We start from the raw sequence: 14,313 nt of genomic DNA, 5'->3' as shown, positions 1-14,313 counted from the left end.
GAAGGTGCACACTGAAATAAAGGAGAAGTCTAACTGCCCAAGAAGAAAAAAGCAACTCTGGATTAGGAAAGCAGTTTCTTGAGACACTGGAGTTTTATTGGCAACAAGGCTCTGCTTTTCACATGCTCAGCCCCTGCTGCCCCTTCCCACAGGGCACCTCCATGTTCTGCCCCAAGAAATGTGGGGGTCATATTTCTCCCCCCCCCCTGCAGCCCTCCGCAGGAGGGAGACAGAAGGAAACCAGCCTGATAAAACATTCACAATTGGTTTCATTTAAGAACCCAGGGTGGTTTCTGGCTGCGTTCTCTCGGAGGATGCATCCGCACTGTAGGGAGCAGTAGGCACAGCCAGCACCGCACTGGGGATCCTTGGTGCCCAAGAGCCCACTGGTGGCACTGCACCATGGTGCCCTGCAGCACCATACCCTGTATCTCCTCAACCTGCTCTCAGCTCCCATCCCCTTCCAACTCCCACGCTCCTCGTTGCAGGGGAAGCCTCGAGATACACGTTTCTGACACACACCTTCCTGACAAACTCAACACTCCAAACACGTCAGGGCAGAAATACCCGTGGCTCTGACTTCACCCCACTTCCAGAGGGGAGGTGGGAGGCCATGGAGAGGACAGGGAGAACGAGGGACCCACGTTATAAATATAAAATCATATCTGCTACAAATGGAGGACATATATTGTACATCTCTGACCCATATACACAAGAACACAATATACACAGAACGCCTCGGAAGAGCAGGGGCTGTGCAAGGAGTTTCAGAAGTCCCCCTGCTGCCCTCACGCCGATGGCACATCAGAGCGTCTCGTCACAGCGGTGTGCATCATGCAGAGCACATGGGGGGGTTAAGCCCCACCGTGCCCACCACGCTGTCTCACACCTGAAGAAAGGCAAAGAGGAGGGAGAGGAGAGGGCAGGTGGGAGCAGCTCCCTCGTGAACCCACAAGGCTTGAGGAATGAAGCTGGGCCCTGAGAAACTTCTCGCCCTGCAGCCCCAGGGAAGTTCTCCAGCCAGTCACTGATAAGGCATTTTTGTCTGGGAGCTGGATCGAACTGCAGCTGAAGAGAGAAGGGAGCAGACGGGGCAGCACACACATGTGAGGCACGAGCATGTGTGTACACAGGTGCAGCAGTGGGCAAACGTGTCACAGCATAGCAAGGCAACCAGCAGCTGGACAAGCCCAAGGCAGGGCTGGGAGAGCTCAGTTATCTGTAGAGCTGTCCCCTGCCCCTTCAAGCTTCTCTCCCTGGCTCAGGCCCCCAGCACAGAGTGAAATACTGACAGTGGTTGGAGTGGCACATCCAGGTGTGTGGAGTGGCAGACAGGCACGCAGAAGAGTTGAGTCAACGTGAGCTTTGTACAGCGAAGAGCAGCTCCCAGCTGAAGCATCCGAGGACGTGGATGACAAAATGCCACAGTGATCAGATGGGCCAGGAGGAGGAGGTGGGCAGAGGAGGGAGTTGAGTCCTGGCACCTATCGGCGGTAATGATTGGGAGCGTCTGCAAACATGTACTTGAGTCTGTAGGCTTCAGCAAGGAGGAGCCCGATTTCTTCATTGCCCCAGTGTATCGTCGGCAGGTTTTGTAACAACATTAGAAGGCCCTGGAAGAGAAGATGCTCACACTGGGGCAGCTGATGGCAAAATACAGACCCAGAGGAAGCCCAGGGACAGAATGAACAGAGGCAGCAGCATTCAGGAGTTTTGGGTCGCCATGCTGGCAGGTTTGAAAGGCTCAGGAGAGCATTAAGATGTGCTCGTGTCAAGTCTGAACAAGTGAAACACCCTCAGAAGCCCTGAAACCTCTTGCAAAAAAGGGTGCTCCCATCAGACAGCAAAAGGCAGCCACTGTAGGACTCACTGCGCTCAAAGCTCAAACCTAGGAAAGAGCTGGTATCTGTCCAACTGTTCAGTCCTCTGCCCTGAGCACAAAGGCTACAGGTTACTTCTGAGCAAAACTCCTGAGACTGGGTGATCTTAGAGCCAGTTTTGAGATGACAGCTGAGCTGCCATCACATATCCAGATCCATTGTGGGCTCCCACCCGAGGCAATTCCCTCCCTTTTGCCCAGAATTAGCCCCACACACTGGGGACTCACCTGGAAGTCTTCCTCATCCAGGATCTCCTTCCGCCACTTGATCAAGAAGGCGGCACAGACATAGAGGTGGAAATGCGAGAACCCCTCTGGCTCTGACTGTAGGCAACAAAACTCTGGGTCAGCTCCTATGGCTCTGCTGCAGCACAGCTCCTCCAAACATGTCCATGTCCCCTTCAGCTGTCTATAAGCACCCCAGAGGCCACACTTTGCTCCTCTAACCTCCCCAGCTGCATGGCGCCTCACCTCCCTGTGCGAGGAGATGGCCCTACAGAGAGCAGCCAAGAAGGGATGGCAGCAAGCGCACGTACCTGGTAGGTGTCCCAAAGGCGGATTGTGCAGCGAAGAGGCAGCTCCCTCATGAGCAGATTGTTCATCCAACGAAAGGCAAACTGCAGGTATTCAACTTCGTACTTCCTAAAGTGATTATGTACCTGCTCTGAAACAGCACAATTCACTTACACACCTGGGGATCACAGCACCCAAGCTCCTGCATAAGGCACTGTCCAAATCATGATGGCTTACGTGTACTTCAAGGCTGAGGTCTCACAAACACCTCCACCGCTCACCTCATCCTACCTTGCCAATGAAATCCCTCCCCCAAGAGCCTTTTGGCCAACCATGCTCTGCCCCTACTCACTGTGGGCAAGCATCTACTCCTTGTACAGAGGCTTCCTTCCTACTTGCAAAGAAAGCCTCTCACTGTTGTGACAGAAGTCTTCCCCCATTCAAATTCCCTTGTCACCTACCATCAATCCGGCTCACAAGCTCCTCCAGAGCTTTGACTTTCTTCTGGATCCCTGGCTGTGCAAAGGTGTAGTTATCCTGCAGGGAAAGGCCATCAGTCAGAAGCAGCAGCTGCAACAACTGGAAATGACCAAAACCAGATCCCCAGCTCTGCACCAGCCAAGGACATACGGCACCTGATTGCCAGGATCTGTCTGCTGTGAAGTCCCCAGTAATTGGGAAGCTGGGACAGCGCTGGCTGCACTGCACAGCTGCAGCTCTTTTCTTCCCTGGGATTTTGCCCCCACATCATGCCCAAATGTCCATTAATGCTGAGTACATTGTCAGAGAACAAACGTAGGCACAACTCCAATTTTAAATGCTAGGAGTGCTGCAGGCCCAGCTAGTCACACACTAGTTCCAAGGGATACAGCGAGAAGGCAGTGGTGCTGCTGCATCAGGCAAGGGGAGACATCTCTGCGGCTCCAGTTGCTCACCTGTATCCCATCCAGCAGCTTGCTCATGCACCAGAAACTATCAGCTTCGATGCTCCGTAAAACATCCTGTGACAAGTTTGTCACATCAAAGTTCTCCACGTCCTCTTCTGCAAAACAGACAAGGAGGAGAATAAAGGGGATGGGGGGCACCAGGTGGTTCACAGGAACACCAAGAAACTTTAAGGCTCCTTGCATGCAACTGCCAGCAAGCTGAAATGAACAGCTTTCCCAGTACAAAGTAGGACACCTCTGCATCGACCTGCTTCTCCAGGCCAGGAGAGCACCAGCACCCAAGATACTCAGCAACCACGATCTGAACCCAGCCCAGCTGCTCAGGAGACCAGGAGAGTCTCTGCTGCTGCTGTCACTCCTGAGAGGCCAGAGCAGTGCATGCATGAAGGCTCTGACATGGGTCTGCTCCTAGGGCACATTCTCTGTGGGTGTGGGCAGCTCTGCCAACAACCAGGAGAGGCAAATCCAGCAGTGCTGACACTGCTAAGAAGAAGTAACAAGGCTGTTTTCCAGCTGCAGGTCATCATCCAAAATTAGCAGTTACTCCTCTTCTGGCTCCTCAACAGCCATCCTCAAGTTCCCAGGTAATTATAAAGGCAGGCAAAAACTCTGTTTAGCAGATATCCACCTCCTTTCCTTGATCACTTCGCCCTAGCAGGAATATGGGCAAGGTTAAGGAGCAGAACGAGGCCAAGTGTGTACAGCTGGTACTGGTGGCTCAGCCACACAGCTGTCACCTCGTGCAGAAAAGCTCCCTGCAGGGCTCCAGGCACGATGAGCTCAGTACAAGTGTGACAAAGAAAGGGAGGTGGTAATAAGCCTAGGTAACAGGGAAGAGCCTGCTGCACAGGGACAAAGGGACAAGAACAGCAACTCTGCCAGCAAAGGAAGACTGCTAGGAGATCCTGGGCTGCAAGAAGCTTTGGGGGAAAAAAAACTAAACATAAAAATAGTCTCCAGAGGGCATGGCTCAGCTCAAACATCTGTTCAGCAGCATCATTAAGGGGCCCCGTAGAAAGGAACAAGATACTCAACATATGGCTCTGAAAGGGAGCTGGTGGCACAGTGACAGCCACTCAAGGCAGGCTGGGGCAGCCAGGACACTGCCACCAGTGCCACAGTTACCCAAGGACTTGGGGGTGGGGGGCTGGCAGAGCTCCTGTGAGTGACACTTCGTGGGGTTTAGATGGCTGCTGAGACGTGAGCACATCATGCTGCTGACCTAAAGGTTGGCTCTGAGTCCCAGACTCTGGAGACAGAAGAGGATGTGTGGTATTGCTTGGGTCAGCGCAACCCTCAGTGACAGAAGGCGGCCACATTCAAAGGATAAAAGGGGCCTGAAAGATGGGAAGAAGCGTGGCCCCAGTCAGACAGGTCCCAGCCATGAACCCAATGACCAACATGGTACATGACTGCAAGAAGTCACACGAAGTATCTAAAGCAGCTCCAACGTACACCAGCTCTTTTCTGGCTCAGCTGACTCACTCTTTACTTCCCAGAACAGGGAATTCGCTCCGGGTAGCAGTAGAGCCCCAACTGCTTTCTCCCTCAGACTGTGAGGAGCAACGGTATGGCTTGGGGATTAGCCCTGACCACACGGCCACACAGTGCAAGCCGAGGTGGCTGAGCTCTTCACAGCGTCCTCAAAAGACAAGGACCACTACTAGTTTACAAAGCTTCAGGTAGACAGTGGAAGGCTTTCAGGGACTTCAATAAGCGGTGGATCAGATCCTAAACCATTTGTCCAAGAGGATTTCTCTGTCATTGCCTTAGAAAATCTTTTTCCTTTCTCTTTACAGTGAAAAAATGATCCTTATGCCTAAACATTCTCTTGGCACCCCAGTGTTCATGTCAACTCCAAAACTCAGCAAGAGCTGGAGAAAGAATGAAAATCCCATGGGTGAAAATGACTTGCTCTCCAGCTAAAAGCAACTGGCTGACAAGAAAGCCAAAAGCAGCTGGGAGAAGTCAATTTAGTTTCTGAAACTCTCAGCTTGACAGAAACACCTGCACTAGCAGCACAGGACAGGAATCATTATTTAAACTGTTTATTTTACATTCTCAACAGGGTCTCTTTATACTTCAGTCTGTCCTCCTAGAGCAAGAATGAGCTCCAAATTCAAGCTCTGAGAGCAAGATCCTCCCCACCACCTCAAGTTCAGGGCACCAAGGTTTTGCCTAAACTCCCTCAGCACCTACATTGGAGGAGGGTGGGCTCTTCTAAGTACATTCAAACACAAATCTACCATCACTGCTTCAACTTCTGCAGAGCTCAGCAAGGTTATGAAACTGAAGTCAATTCAGCCAGGCAGCAAAGGTGCACTAAGAGATGCATAAGATGCACCTCTAGCATGGCGCAGGAGCTGAAAGAAAACACATCACCTCCAGCAAGGCGATGCCAGCACTTCACAGCATTACGGTTAAGAGGCAGTGATCACTTACCAACATATTCAGAGAGGAACACAACAAAGAATGGAGTGACCAGGTCATTGATTCCCTGTACATAGCCACTGGCTGGGTGTCGAATGGCCCATATAAACAGGATTCTTTCAAAGATCTAGGGAAGAATTGAAGGAAAGCAGGTACCTGCATTAGCCGTGCACAAAGGAGAGGCAGAAAAGCATAACTGCTAAGCTCAGGGAGCAAAGGTCATGCACTGACAGGCTCTTCTGCAGCAGTATGGTTAAGACAAGAAGATACCAGTCCTAAGAGATTCCAGCATGATCCACAGATCCCCACAAAGGCCAGCCCACTCTTTCCAGAGCAAGACAATCCAGAGTCCTCATCAAGACTGCTGCTTGAAGAGCCGACACCAACTTTCCAAGAGCTGCACATCTTGCTGAACATCACGTGGACAGCCAAGGCTGCTACCTGTGCTCTTTATCCATCAGCTGTCGGCGCAGCGCTCCCAGCAGAACGTCACAGATCGCAGGACCCAACAGAGCAGCCTCCAAAACCTACATATATTACTCCCAGCCAGCCCAGGACGTCATACTCTGACATACCACACACACACCGAGACAACAGATGCTCACACCTCCTGGCCACTTCTCCAAGAGCCCTACGTGATTTTCTCACACACCGCTTTGTGCAGGGGCGTTTTTGCAGTGAAACACAACTGATGTCCTGCTCTGTGTCAAATTCATCACATTTGTTTCAGAACAAAAGCTTCAGGACTATTACTAATTCTTGCCAGAAAAAAATGCTGACCTTGTAGCCCCTGGTCTTCAAGACTGATGTGTTTCAGAAAGTTGAGGACTAGACCCTGCAGCGTGAGCATGTATTTCCTGACCAGCTGGACGAGGTTTTGGGAGTCACCCAGGACATTTGGTCTGCAGAGTTACTCAGTCTAACGACACCGTCGGTCTAACTCTGTCCCCTTACCTCCTGGACAAGCGGCTGCTGAAAGAGGGGGATGAGTGGGTTGGTCCTTGGAATGTCGATGTGAATCTGGAAGAGAGCATGGGTCAGATACATCAGCCATGCTTTTAAGGGACACAATAACTCAACATGACAGAAGAGAATCCACCCTGCAGCGCCCCTCACACAAGAGCTGCACTTGCTGACGAGTGCTATGAGTGCTACAAATTACAGCCGCGCAGGGAAGTCACCTACAGTTCAGCATCCTTCGCTCAGAGATGGGCTGGGAAATGCAGTTATTTGCTCAATTCAGATGGGATTAGGGAAGGCCTAATCCAGTACTTGTCACTAACTTCTACCTGCAACTAACAGGTAGAAGTCCTGGTACGACCCCAACTCAAAAACACGCAGTGGCAAGGGGCCGGGAAGGCACGCAGGCGGCAGGTACCTGTCGGTACGTGTCCTGATGGTGCTCCTCATTCCGGGAGTCGTAGTACTGCTGGATGAAGCCAAAGTATTCCTCCCGCTTGCGCTGTAAGGTTAGCTTCCGACGCTCCATGTTTGCAGGGAGATAACCCTGCAGGAGGAAACCTCAGGGTAGCCCCTATTCCCTCACCACAAACCAACCTCTAAAGTCCTGCTGGGCAGCTGTGCACATGGATGCAGCAGATATGGGGAATGTGGAGCAGGGGAAGAGTAGTTGTGGCCTTCGGCTTTCCCACACTCTGATGCCTTTTCTAATCTGGTACAATCCAACTTTACAGGATTCAGTTTCTTGAAACAACAAGCCACATTCCCAGCACCTGCCCGGGGTCTGTGCTCAGGAGATGTAGCAATTACAACCCCTGACCAGAAAAATCCTACAGCTCTTTGGTAGGCTGGCCACAGGTACAACATGAGCAAAACCACGTACGGATTTGCTCCCATGAAGGCGCACGAATGCCCCAGATTCCCCCCAGCCTCCTGCATCCCAGCTCCAAGTACTCACTGAGAGGAGACGCCATGTCACAGGCCGGACCTCTCTGGGCACGCCAGGCCAGCTGCATTTCCTCAGCTCATCTGCAAACGGACAGTGGTGGCAATGGATTAGATCCTAGGCACGTCCAGGCACCACTATACCTAAAAGGAGAGGAAAGCCCAGTCTGCTCCTGCAAGCTCTGGAGACACTGAGCCTCCACGGAGCTCCACATTAGCAGTGACTGGGGATGTGGGTGTGTGGCTGGAGAGTGGGGACACTTGGCTCAGCACTGGGACTGGAGCACTGGCTGCCAGAATGCTAACCACTGGTCCCTTCTCAGTGGGGCTCAGTTCTCATGCAAAGCCCAACAGCCCCCTGTGACCACAACCATCACTTGTGACCAGAAACAGACTGGAAACACGCAGCTGCTGGAAGAGGTCATCATCTGCCAACACGCAAGTCATCTTTTTTCAGCCTGGAGTAGATAGTGAACCATGCTTCACAGAGGCAGCAGGCTTCCCTCTGCCTCCCCACCCACAGGCACCCATTACGCCACTCACCCAGGTCCGTGTTATGGCTGGAAAGGAGCTGCCGAAATTTCTCCAGGCGGGTTTTCTCCCTCACCGTCATGGGGGGAGCACCTGACGCATTCTGGTCGGAGATTCGGGCAACAAGTGGAATGACAGGCCGGAGGGGGAGGGACTGCTGCTTCTGGAGGGGCGTCCGCACACAGGTCTCCTCTGCACAGATCAGACACTGCGGTGAGGACGGGAAGGGGACAGCAGCTCTTCAACCCCACTGTGCTCCTCTGACTACCGCCACAGGCTCAGCACAGCAGGCAGCACCTCTCCTGCCCAACCCCAGCATACAGAGCACTGCTGGCCACTTGGAGAAGCAGCAACAGATCTCTGTGGACTGGCTAACCCATCACTTCCCCCATTTCCTTCCTTCCGCATCAAGATATCTGCCTGCCTTCCCCTATCAGATATGGGAGGACATGGGAAGGACAGAAGATGAGGCAGAAGGAAGCTGAGGGAACCCCAGAAAAACCAGCTTGCAGATATGCCCCAATGAGCTTCAGCCCAAAGAGTGAATAAGCTAACTGCAAGGTCCTCCACAGGGTCTCATCCTGACCTTGATTAAGAGCAGCACATGCTGACCAAGAATTTAATAGACTTTCAAAACTCCTCAGAATCTGTCTCTCTTCAAGGATCCTTGAAGACAGACATGTCTGTACCCACAATATTGAGCTCCAGAAGCTGCTCCTAAAGACAGCTCTTACCAGACATCCTGGAGAGCTGGGCCTCGCTGCTGGACTTGTTGACCTTGCAGTTGGTTTGCACGTCACTGAGAGCAGGCTGGGTCCTCTCAGGTTTCACCCGCATTTTGCTGTGGTTCTCCAGGACCTGTGCAGCTGTGGCCTTGGCCACTTTAGAGTTCAAAGTTTGCAAAGAGGAAGAAGAGGAAGTGAAGTCTTCATCTTCATCATCACCGATGTCCCAGGCATCACTGGTGCTGCGGGCAAACTCATGAAAGCTGGAGGCCTTCTTACTTTTCATAGGCAGCACGTTGGCTTTGGAGCGGTCCTTGATGAAGCTGGAAGCCAGAGAGAAACAATGTCAGAGCAGCACTGCTAGATAATCCACATGCTTTCCTTCACTGCTCCACACAGGCAGTCCCTGGCTTCCCCGGTTTCCTAGTTCCACCTCCAAAACCCCAGGGCACGCACTAAGCTCCTCGAGGCTGCCCAAGCTGGTATGATCTCAGGGCACAGAAAGCCACAGTGCCAGCTAACAGCTGGAGAGGTGCCAGCCTCCTCGGCTCAGAAGGGCAAACAAGAGAGACATACAGTTTCTCCAGCTCTGCTTCCTCCCAACCCACAGAAAACAGGCAGATGAATGCAAAAAGAAGTCTTGTGACCTGGAGAGAGGCATGCCAGAACCAGTCTATGCTCCTGGAAGCTCCTGGCACAGCTGTAGTCACTCCCAGCAGACAGACCAGGCTGTTTCTTTTCTCAGGTGCAGGAGGAGCCTTTCCATTTACCCTTAAGCAGCAGGAGTCAAAGTCCACCAGCTGAAGCGTCATGGACAGGAACGTTCACTGCTGCATGGCACGAGATAGGGACAAGGAGGCCACGCAGATCAGTGCTGCCTCTTCCTGCTGGGAAGGGTGCTGTGGTTGTGCTGCTGACCCTGCCTGCTGCCACGCCGCTTTACCTCGCCCTTCCCTCAGCTCTTCCCTATCCAGTAGGTGCAGACATCACTGCTAAAGAATGCATCTTCTCCCTACATTTGCCCAGTGCAGATCTCTGGCTACAAAGGCAGCAGCAGATAAGCTTTCCTGTGAACTTTCACAGAGCCCAGGACAGCACCATACTCCTTGTACAGCCCTTCTTGTACATCACAGCTGCACCGAAGAGCTCAGACTGCACAGAGCACAGGGGATGCACAGCGGGGCTGCCCTGGTACCATCTGAGTTTGCTCGGGAAATGTGAACGAAGCTGCTACATCATTTTTACATTCCCAGCAAAATGAACCAGTCCAATTAGGAGGGGATGGAATCACAGTGCCTGGGATGCTGGAGACTTCTACCAAGACTGAGCCAAAAAAAAAAACAAAGAAAGAAAAGCAAAGCACACAGGCTGTGCCTCCAGGAGACAAACTGCACTTACTTTTTGGTGAGGCGGGAATCCAGCGGAGGATGCTGTGCTCCATAGACAGGCTGAATGCTGCAGGGAGGGAAAAAGAAAGAGACAGTGCAAAATATCTCAGGGCACCCACGGATGGTCTGCTCAGCCTGGACTGGAGTAAGACCTCTTGCACGCTGTTGGGATCCAAATACAGACCAAAATCAACTCCTGTAAGCTTCTGCCTTCAAAACCTTAGATCCAAAGAGCCACAATTAGCTGAAGATTTGTTCTTTGCAGCAGCAGAGAGAAGCATTGTTTAAACTCCTAGGCTCTTTCCAGCCTGAACTGGGATTTGCTTCCTCGAGCAGAGATCTGCTCTCTGCTCATTTCAGCCACCTGCCACAAGCACTGACATTCATTCTCTTTTTCATCCAAAAGTTGTCTGGGTTAGAGAATCCACACCTCTGAGCCCTCCACAATCGGGAAGGACTCTATCCAGCAACACTGGGACTCCTCAGCACTGAGGGTTTGACCCCACACTGGCACTCAGGCTTGCAGCCAACGTTACAGCCAAGCAGCCTCCAGTACAAGGTTTGATGCAGGTCCAAATCCCAGCTTAACCAACCACTTCCTGTGTGGTCTGGAACAAGTCATGGCTCAGCCCCTGTGGAGCTGGACAAGTGCTCCAGGGCACAGAGAGCCCGGGGGCTGTTGGCACTGCAGGGGAGCACTGCCTCAAAAAGGAGCTAACAGACACCACTCATCGCTAGTTTTACAGGCTGAGCAAGTGAGACAGAGATCCTCAGTTATTACCTCAGTTTGGGAAACTATTCACAGCCGTGCCACCCCAAAAGTCACACTTGGATCTCTGGACACAACCAGCCCTCTGCAGCCCCACTACACAGCACAGCCCCACATCCCACGGCAGAGACAAGGGCAGGTTCAGAGCTGGCACACAAAGGACAGGCTTCCCTCAGGTCACTGGGGCTTTCCGGAAGCCTCAGATGGAGTCTGGCTGTGGCAGGGGGAAGATCACAGCCTGGTGCAGTTGGAGAGCCAGCAAAGGACAAGCGGGTGCCAGGGAAGTGACAGCAACAGGTCCATCTAGAAGGGAGAGGCATGGAGACCCAGGGCAGAGGCTGGGAACAGCCACAACACAGAGAGGCCAAAGAGGGGTGGGCTCCAGCTGCAAAGGGCGGCTGCTGGAAGTGCTGAAAGGCTCCCTGTGCTGGCACACCTCCAGTCAGGGCTAGCAAAGAGTCTTCTGAGTAATTAGCATTGAGGAGTCAGGGCAGCTATTAAACAGAGGCAAACTCACGGGTGGGCAGAGCAAAAAGATTATTGGGGTTAAAAAAAGCTGTTTCCAAATGACTCATGGCAGCTCCCCACAGGAGAGGAGCCTGCAGAGTCTTTCCAAGCTCACAACACCTTCTAACAACAGTCACAGCACTGCTCTTCCCTGTGAGGGGACCAGCATTGCCCAGGAACATCCACATGCTACCAACAGGTACACGACCTGACTCCCACATGAAGGGACGAAAACCACACGTGGGTTTGTGTGATGCTCATCAGCAAAATGAACAGTCAGAATAGGGGATGCGGGAGCCAGCAGTGCATGAAGAAATCCCTTCCTGATGCTCTGAAGTAATCAGATGCTGCTGCAGCTGCTAACGGCCGACACAACAACAGTGTTCCATCCCAGGCAGATCTTCTGTGAAGAGCCCAGGCTCCCACAGGGGAAGCATCCCAGGCTGATCCATTGCACAGCACATCAGCTGGAGCTCCCGCACAGGCAGCTGAAGGTGACAGGTACAGCTGAGTACCACCATCCCACATACGTTTGTATATAAATACATACATGTACATAAAAAGCAAGCTGGAAAGGAAGCAGGGCAAATACTCCGAGACATGCAACAGGTGACCTGAGACATGCACACACCTTCACAGCTGCCAGATGGCAACTTTGCACCACAGAACCTGAGCAGACTCAGTGCCTGGTCCTGCTCCTCCAGCTCAGCCCATCACTGACTCTCAGCGCATCTTAAAGTGCCTCACAAAGCTGCATCAGCAGATCCCACTGCTACAGCTCAGAAAACAGAGGCAGGGCAGCAAATGGCAACCAGTAAATACTTCATTTATTCACTCGCCTGGCTCTCCCTAGTGCATCATTTAGATGAACTGGCTGTCTCCAAGCTTAACTCTGACTTTTGCACACATGGAAAGCTCACGGCACCGTGTGTTAGCAAATACCACCGAGTCAGGAGTTGAGACCTGTGCTGATGCTGTGCTCCCAGACTGACAGCACAAGTCCCCTGTCCCACTTTAGAGCTCGGTGGGACAAGGTACTTCCCATCACCTCCCTACCCAGTGCCTGATGCAATCTGTGCCTGAGCTCTGCCGTGGAACCTGTGTTACACCTCTTAAGGGCAGATCGTGGCAGGGCTCAGGTTATGGGCACTGCAGCACATCTTCAGCATGTTAGGGCAACTGCAGAGACTGAAGATGTTTTATTCCCAGCAGACTCTCTCAGCTTCTCCCTTTTTTAAAAGAGCATTTAAACAACACACACACTGATGCCTTACTACTCAACTCTCTATATGGCAGGAAATAAACAATGCATCACATAGGACAGCACACCAGACCAACCTGCCAGCACACCCCAAAAGAATCCCAAGGTTGAGAACTCCCAGTGCAAAAGATGCAAGGAGACATGAAACAATTTATTAGTAAGAATTTCTGGAAAGGACTGGCACACAGAGCATACGGAACTGGTAACGAGCCTCCTCCACAACACAGGACAGGGTATTGCCATTGTCTGTTAGGAGGGGAGAGCTCTGACAAGCCTTGATGTCGAGCGCATTGTCTGTGCAGGAACTGCCTCCCAGACCGGTTCACCTGGTTTGAGCTTTCCAAACTGGCTCTAAAATCATCATCTGTGCAAGAGAGGTGCTGGCAGCAGAGCCCAGCACAACATCCAGGGATGGGATTGCAGGGACGCAGAGCAACCTGGGGACCGCAGAGCACCATCCTCCCAAAGGAGAGAGAGGAGGGATGCACAGTGCTCAGTGCTTTCTCTTTAGTTGCCACAAACTTAGGCTGCCTCTCCAGTCCAACGGATGTCACAGAATCATTAAGGTTGGAAAAGACCTTCAAGATCACCAAGTGCAACTGTCCCCTGAATAACAAAGGATGAGCCTATGGGGAATCCGCTGAGCTGGGACGGCTCCTCGGTTCCCTCCACCTGCTTTGAAAAGGCCCCAAAGGCAAAGGCACAGCGGAGCCCCACAGCTGCACTGCAGACCTTGCTGGGAGGGAATTTTTCATAGGCAATCCCAAACCTAATCGCCCCCGCAACCAGCTAAGAGCACCAGGAGGGGAAGGGCAAGCTGCAGACGAGACTACTGAGCGTAAACGAGGTGCAAGGGAGGACCAGAATTGCGGGCGTCCCCAAGGGGTGCTCTGCTCTGCCCACACGGCCGCTCAGGAACCTTCCTCGCCCCTCTTCCCCCCCCCCCCACTTCCTACCCGAGGCCCGCTTCCTACCGGGCGCCGCTGTTTCTCCTCCACCGCCACGAAGGCCGCAGCAGGAGGGGAGCGTCCACAGCCCAGGGCCCCCAGCGCGGCCTCAATCGGGAGAGCGGCACCCCCAAAGGCCCCACACGGGGGGAATCGCCGAAGACTCAGACCCGTTCCTCCACTACAGCCCGCGGGGCTCCGGCCACGCGGGGGGCACACACGCGGCCCCCGCAGCCAGGGTGGCCCCAGGGAGCCCAGCCCCCCTCACGAGCCCCCAGCCCCGGGGTCGTTACCCGCCCGGACCGGGCCCGGCTCACCTGCCCGGCAGCTTGGCGCTCCGCTTCCAGAACTGCCGCCCGCTCTCAGCCGCCATAACGGAGCTACGCAGGGCCGGGCCCGGCGGCCAGCCAGACAGCGGGCCCACCGGGCCGGCCGGCCCCGCGGCGCAGCGGCGGAGCGCGGAGAAGGCGGCGCGCCCCCCCACACCCAGACCGCCTCACCACTGCCCGCC

The 14,313-nt window shown here is 53.4% G+C and overlaps 1 protein-coding gene across 3 annotated transcripts; it reads right to left on the bottom strand.

Annotated features, from left to right (window-relative positions):
• Positions 1 to 70: 70 nt before the first annotated feature.
• On the bottom strand, positions 71 to 14,262 carry TBC1D22B (TBC1 domain family member 22B). Of its 3 annotated transcripts, XM_052702455.1 has the most exons (14): positions 14,120 to 14,262; positions 10,329 to 10,385; positions 8,940 to 9,253; positions 8,218 to 8,397; positions 7,688 to 7,758; positions 7,148 to 7,276; positions 6,724 to 6,789; positions 5,782 to 5,896; positions 3,328 to 3,434; positions 2,854 to 2,929; positions 2,416 to 2,543; positions 2,108 to 2,203; positions 1,889 to 1,931; positions 71 to 1,613 (listed from the first exon to the last, which is right to left on the bottom strand). In XM_052702455.1, the coding sequence occupies exons 1-14, from the start codon at positions 14,173 to 14,175 to the stop codon at positions 1,564 to 1,566; spliced, it is 1,488 nt and encodes a 495-aa protein (XP_052558415.1). In that variant the 5' UTR covers positions 14,176 to 14,262; the 3' UTR covers positions 71 to 1,563. The 3 variants fall into 3 exon arrangements, with proteins under 3 accessions (XP_052558415.1, XP_052558414.1, XP_052558416.1); XM_052702454.1 differs by lacking the exon at positions 1,889 to 1,931 and having other exon boundaries at positions 14,120 to 14,259; XM_052702456.1 differs by lacking the exons at positions 1,889 to 1,931; positions 10,329 to 10,385; positions 14,120 to 14,262 and adding an exon at positions 9,578 to 9,770.
• Between the last annotated feature and the right edge of the window lie 51 nt (positions 14,263 to 14,313).

This window comes from Tympanuchus pallidicinctus, unplaced genomic scaffold, assembly GCF_026119805.1.
Source record: "Tympanuchus pallidicinctus isolate F22 unplaced genomic scaffold, pur_lepc_1.0 scaffold45, whole genome shotgun sequence".
Taxonomy (NCBI): domain Eukaryota; kingdom Metazoa; phylum Chordata; class Aves; order Galliformes; family Phasianidae; genus Tympanuchus; species Tympanuchus pallidicinctus.
The sequence above is the reverse complement of the archived record's forward strand: the minus strand, read 5'-3'. Positions and strand labels throughout refer to the sequence as shown.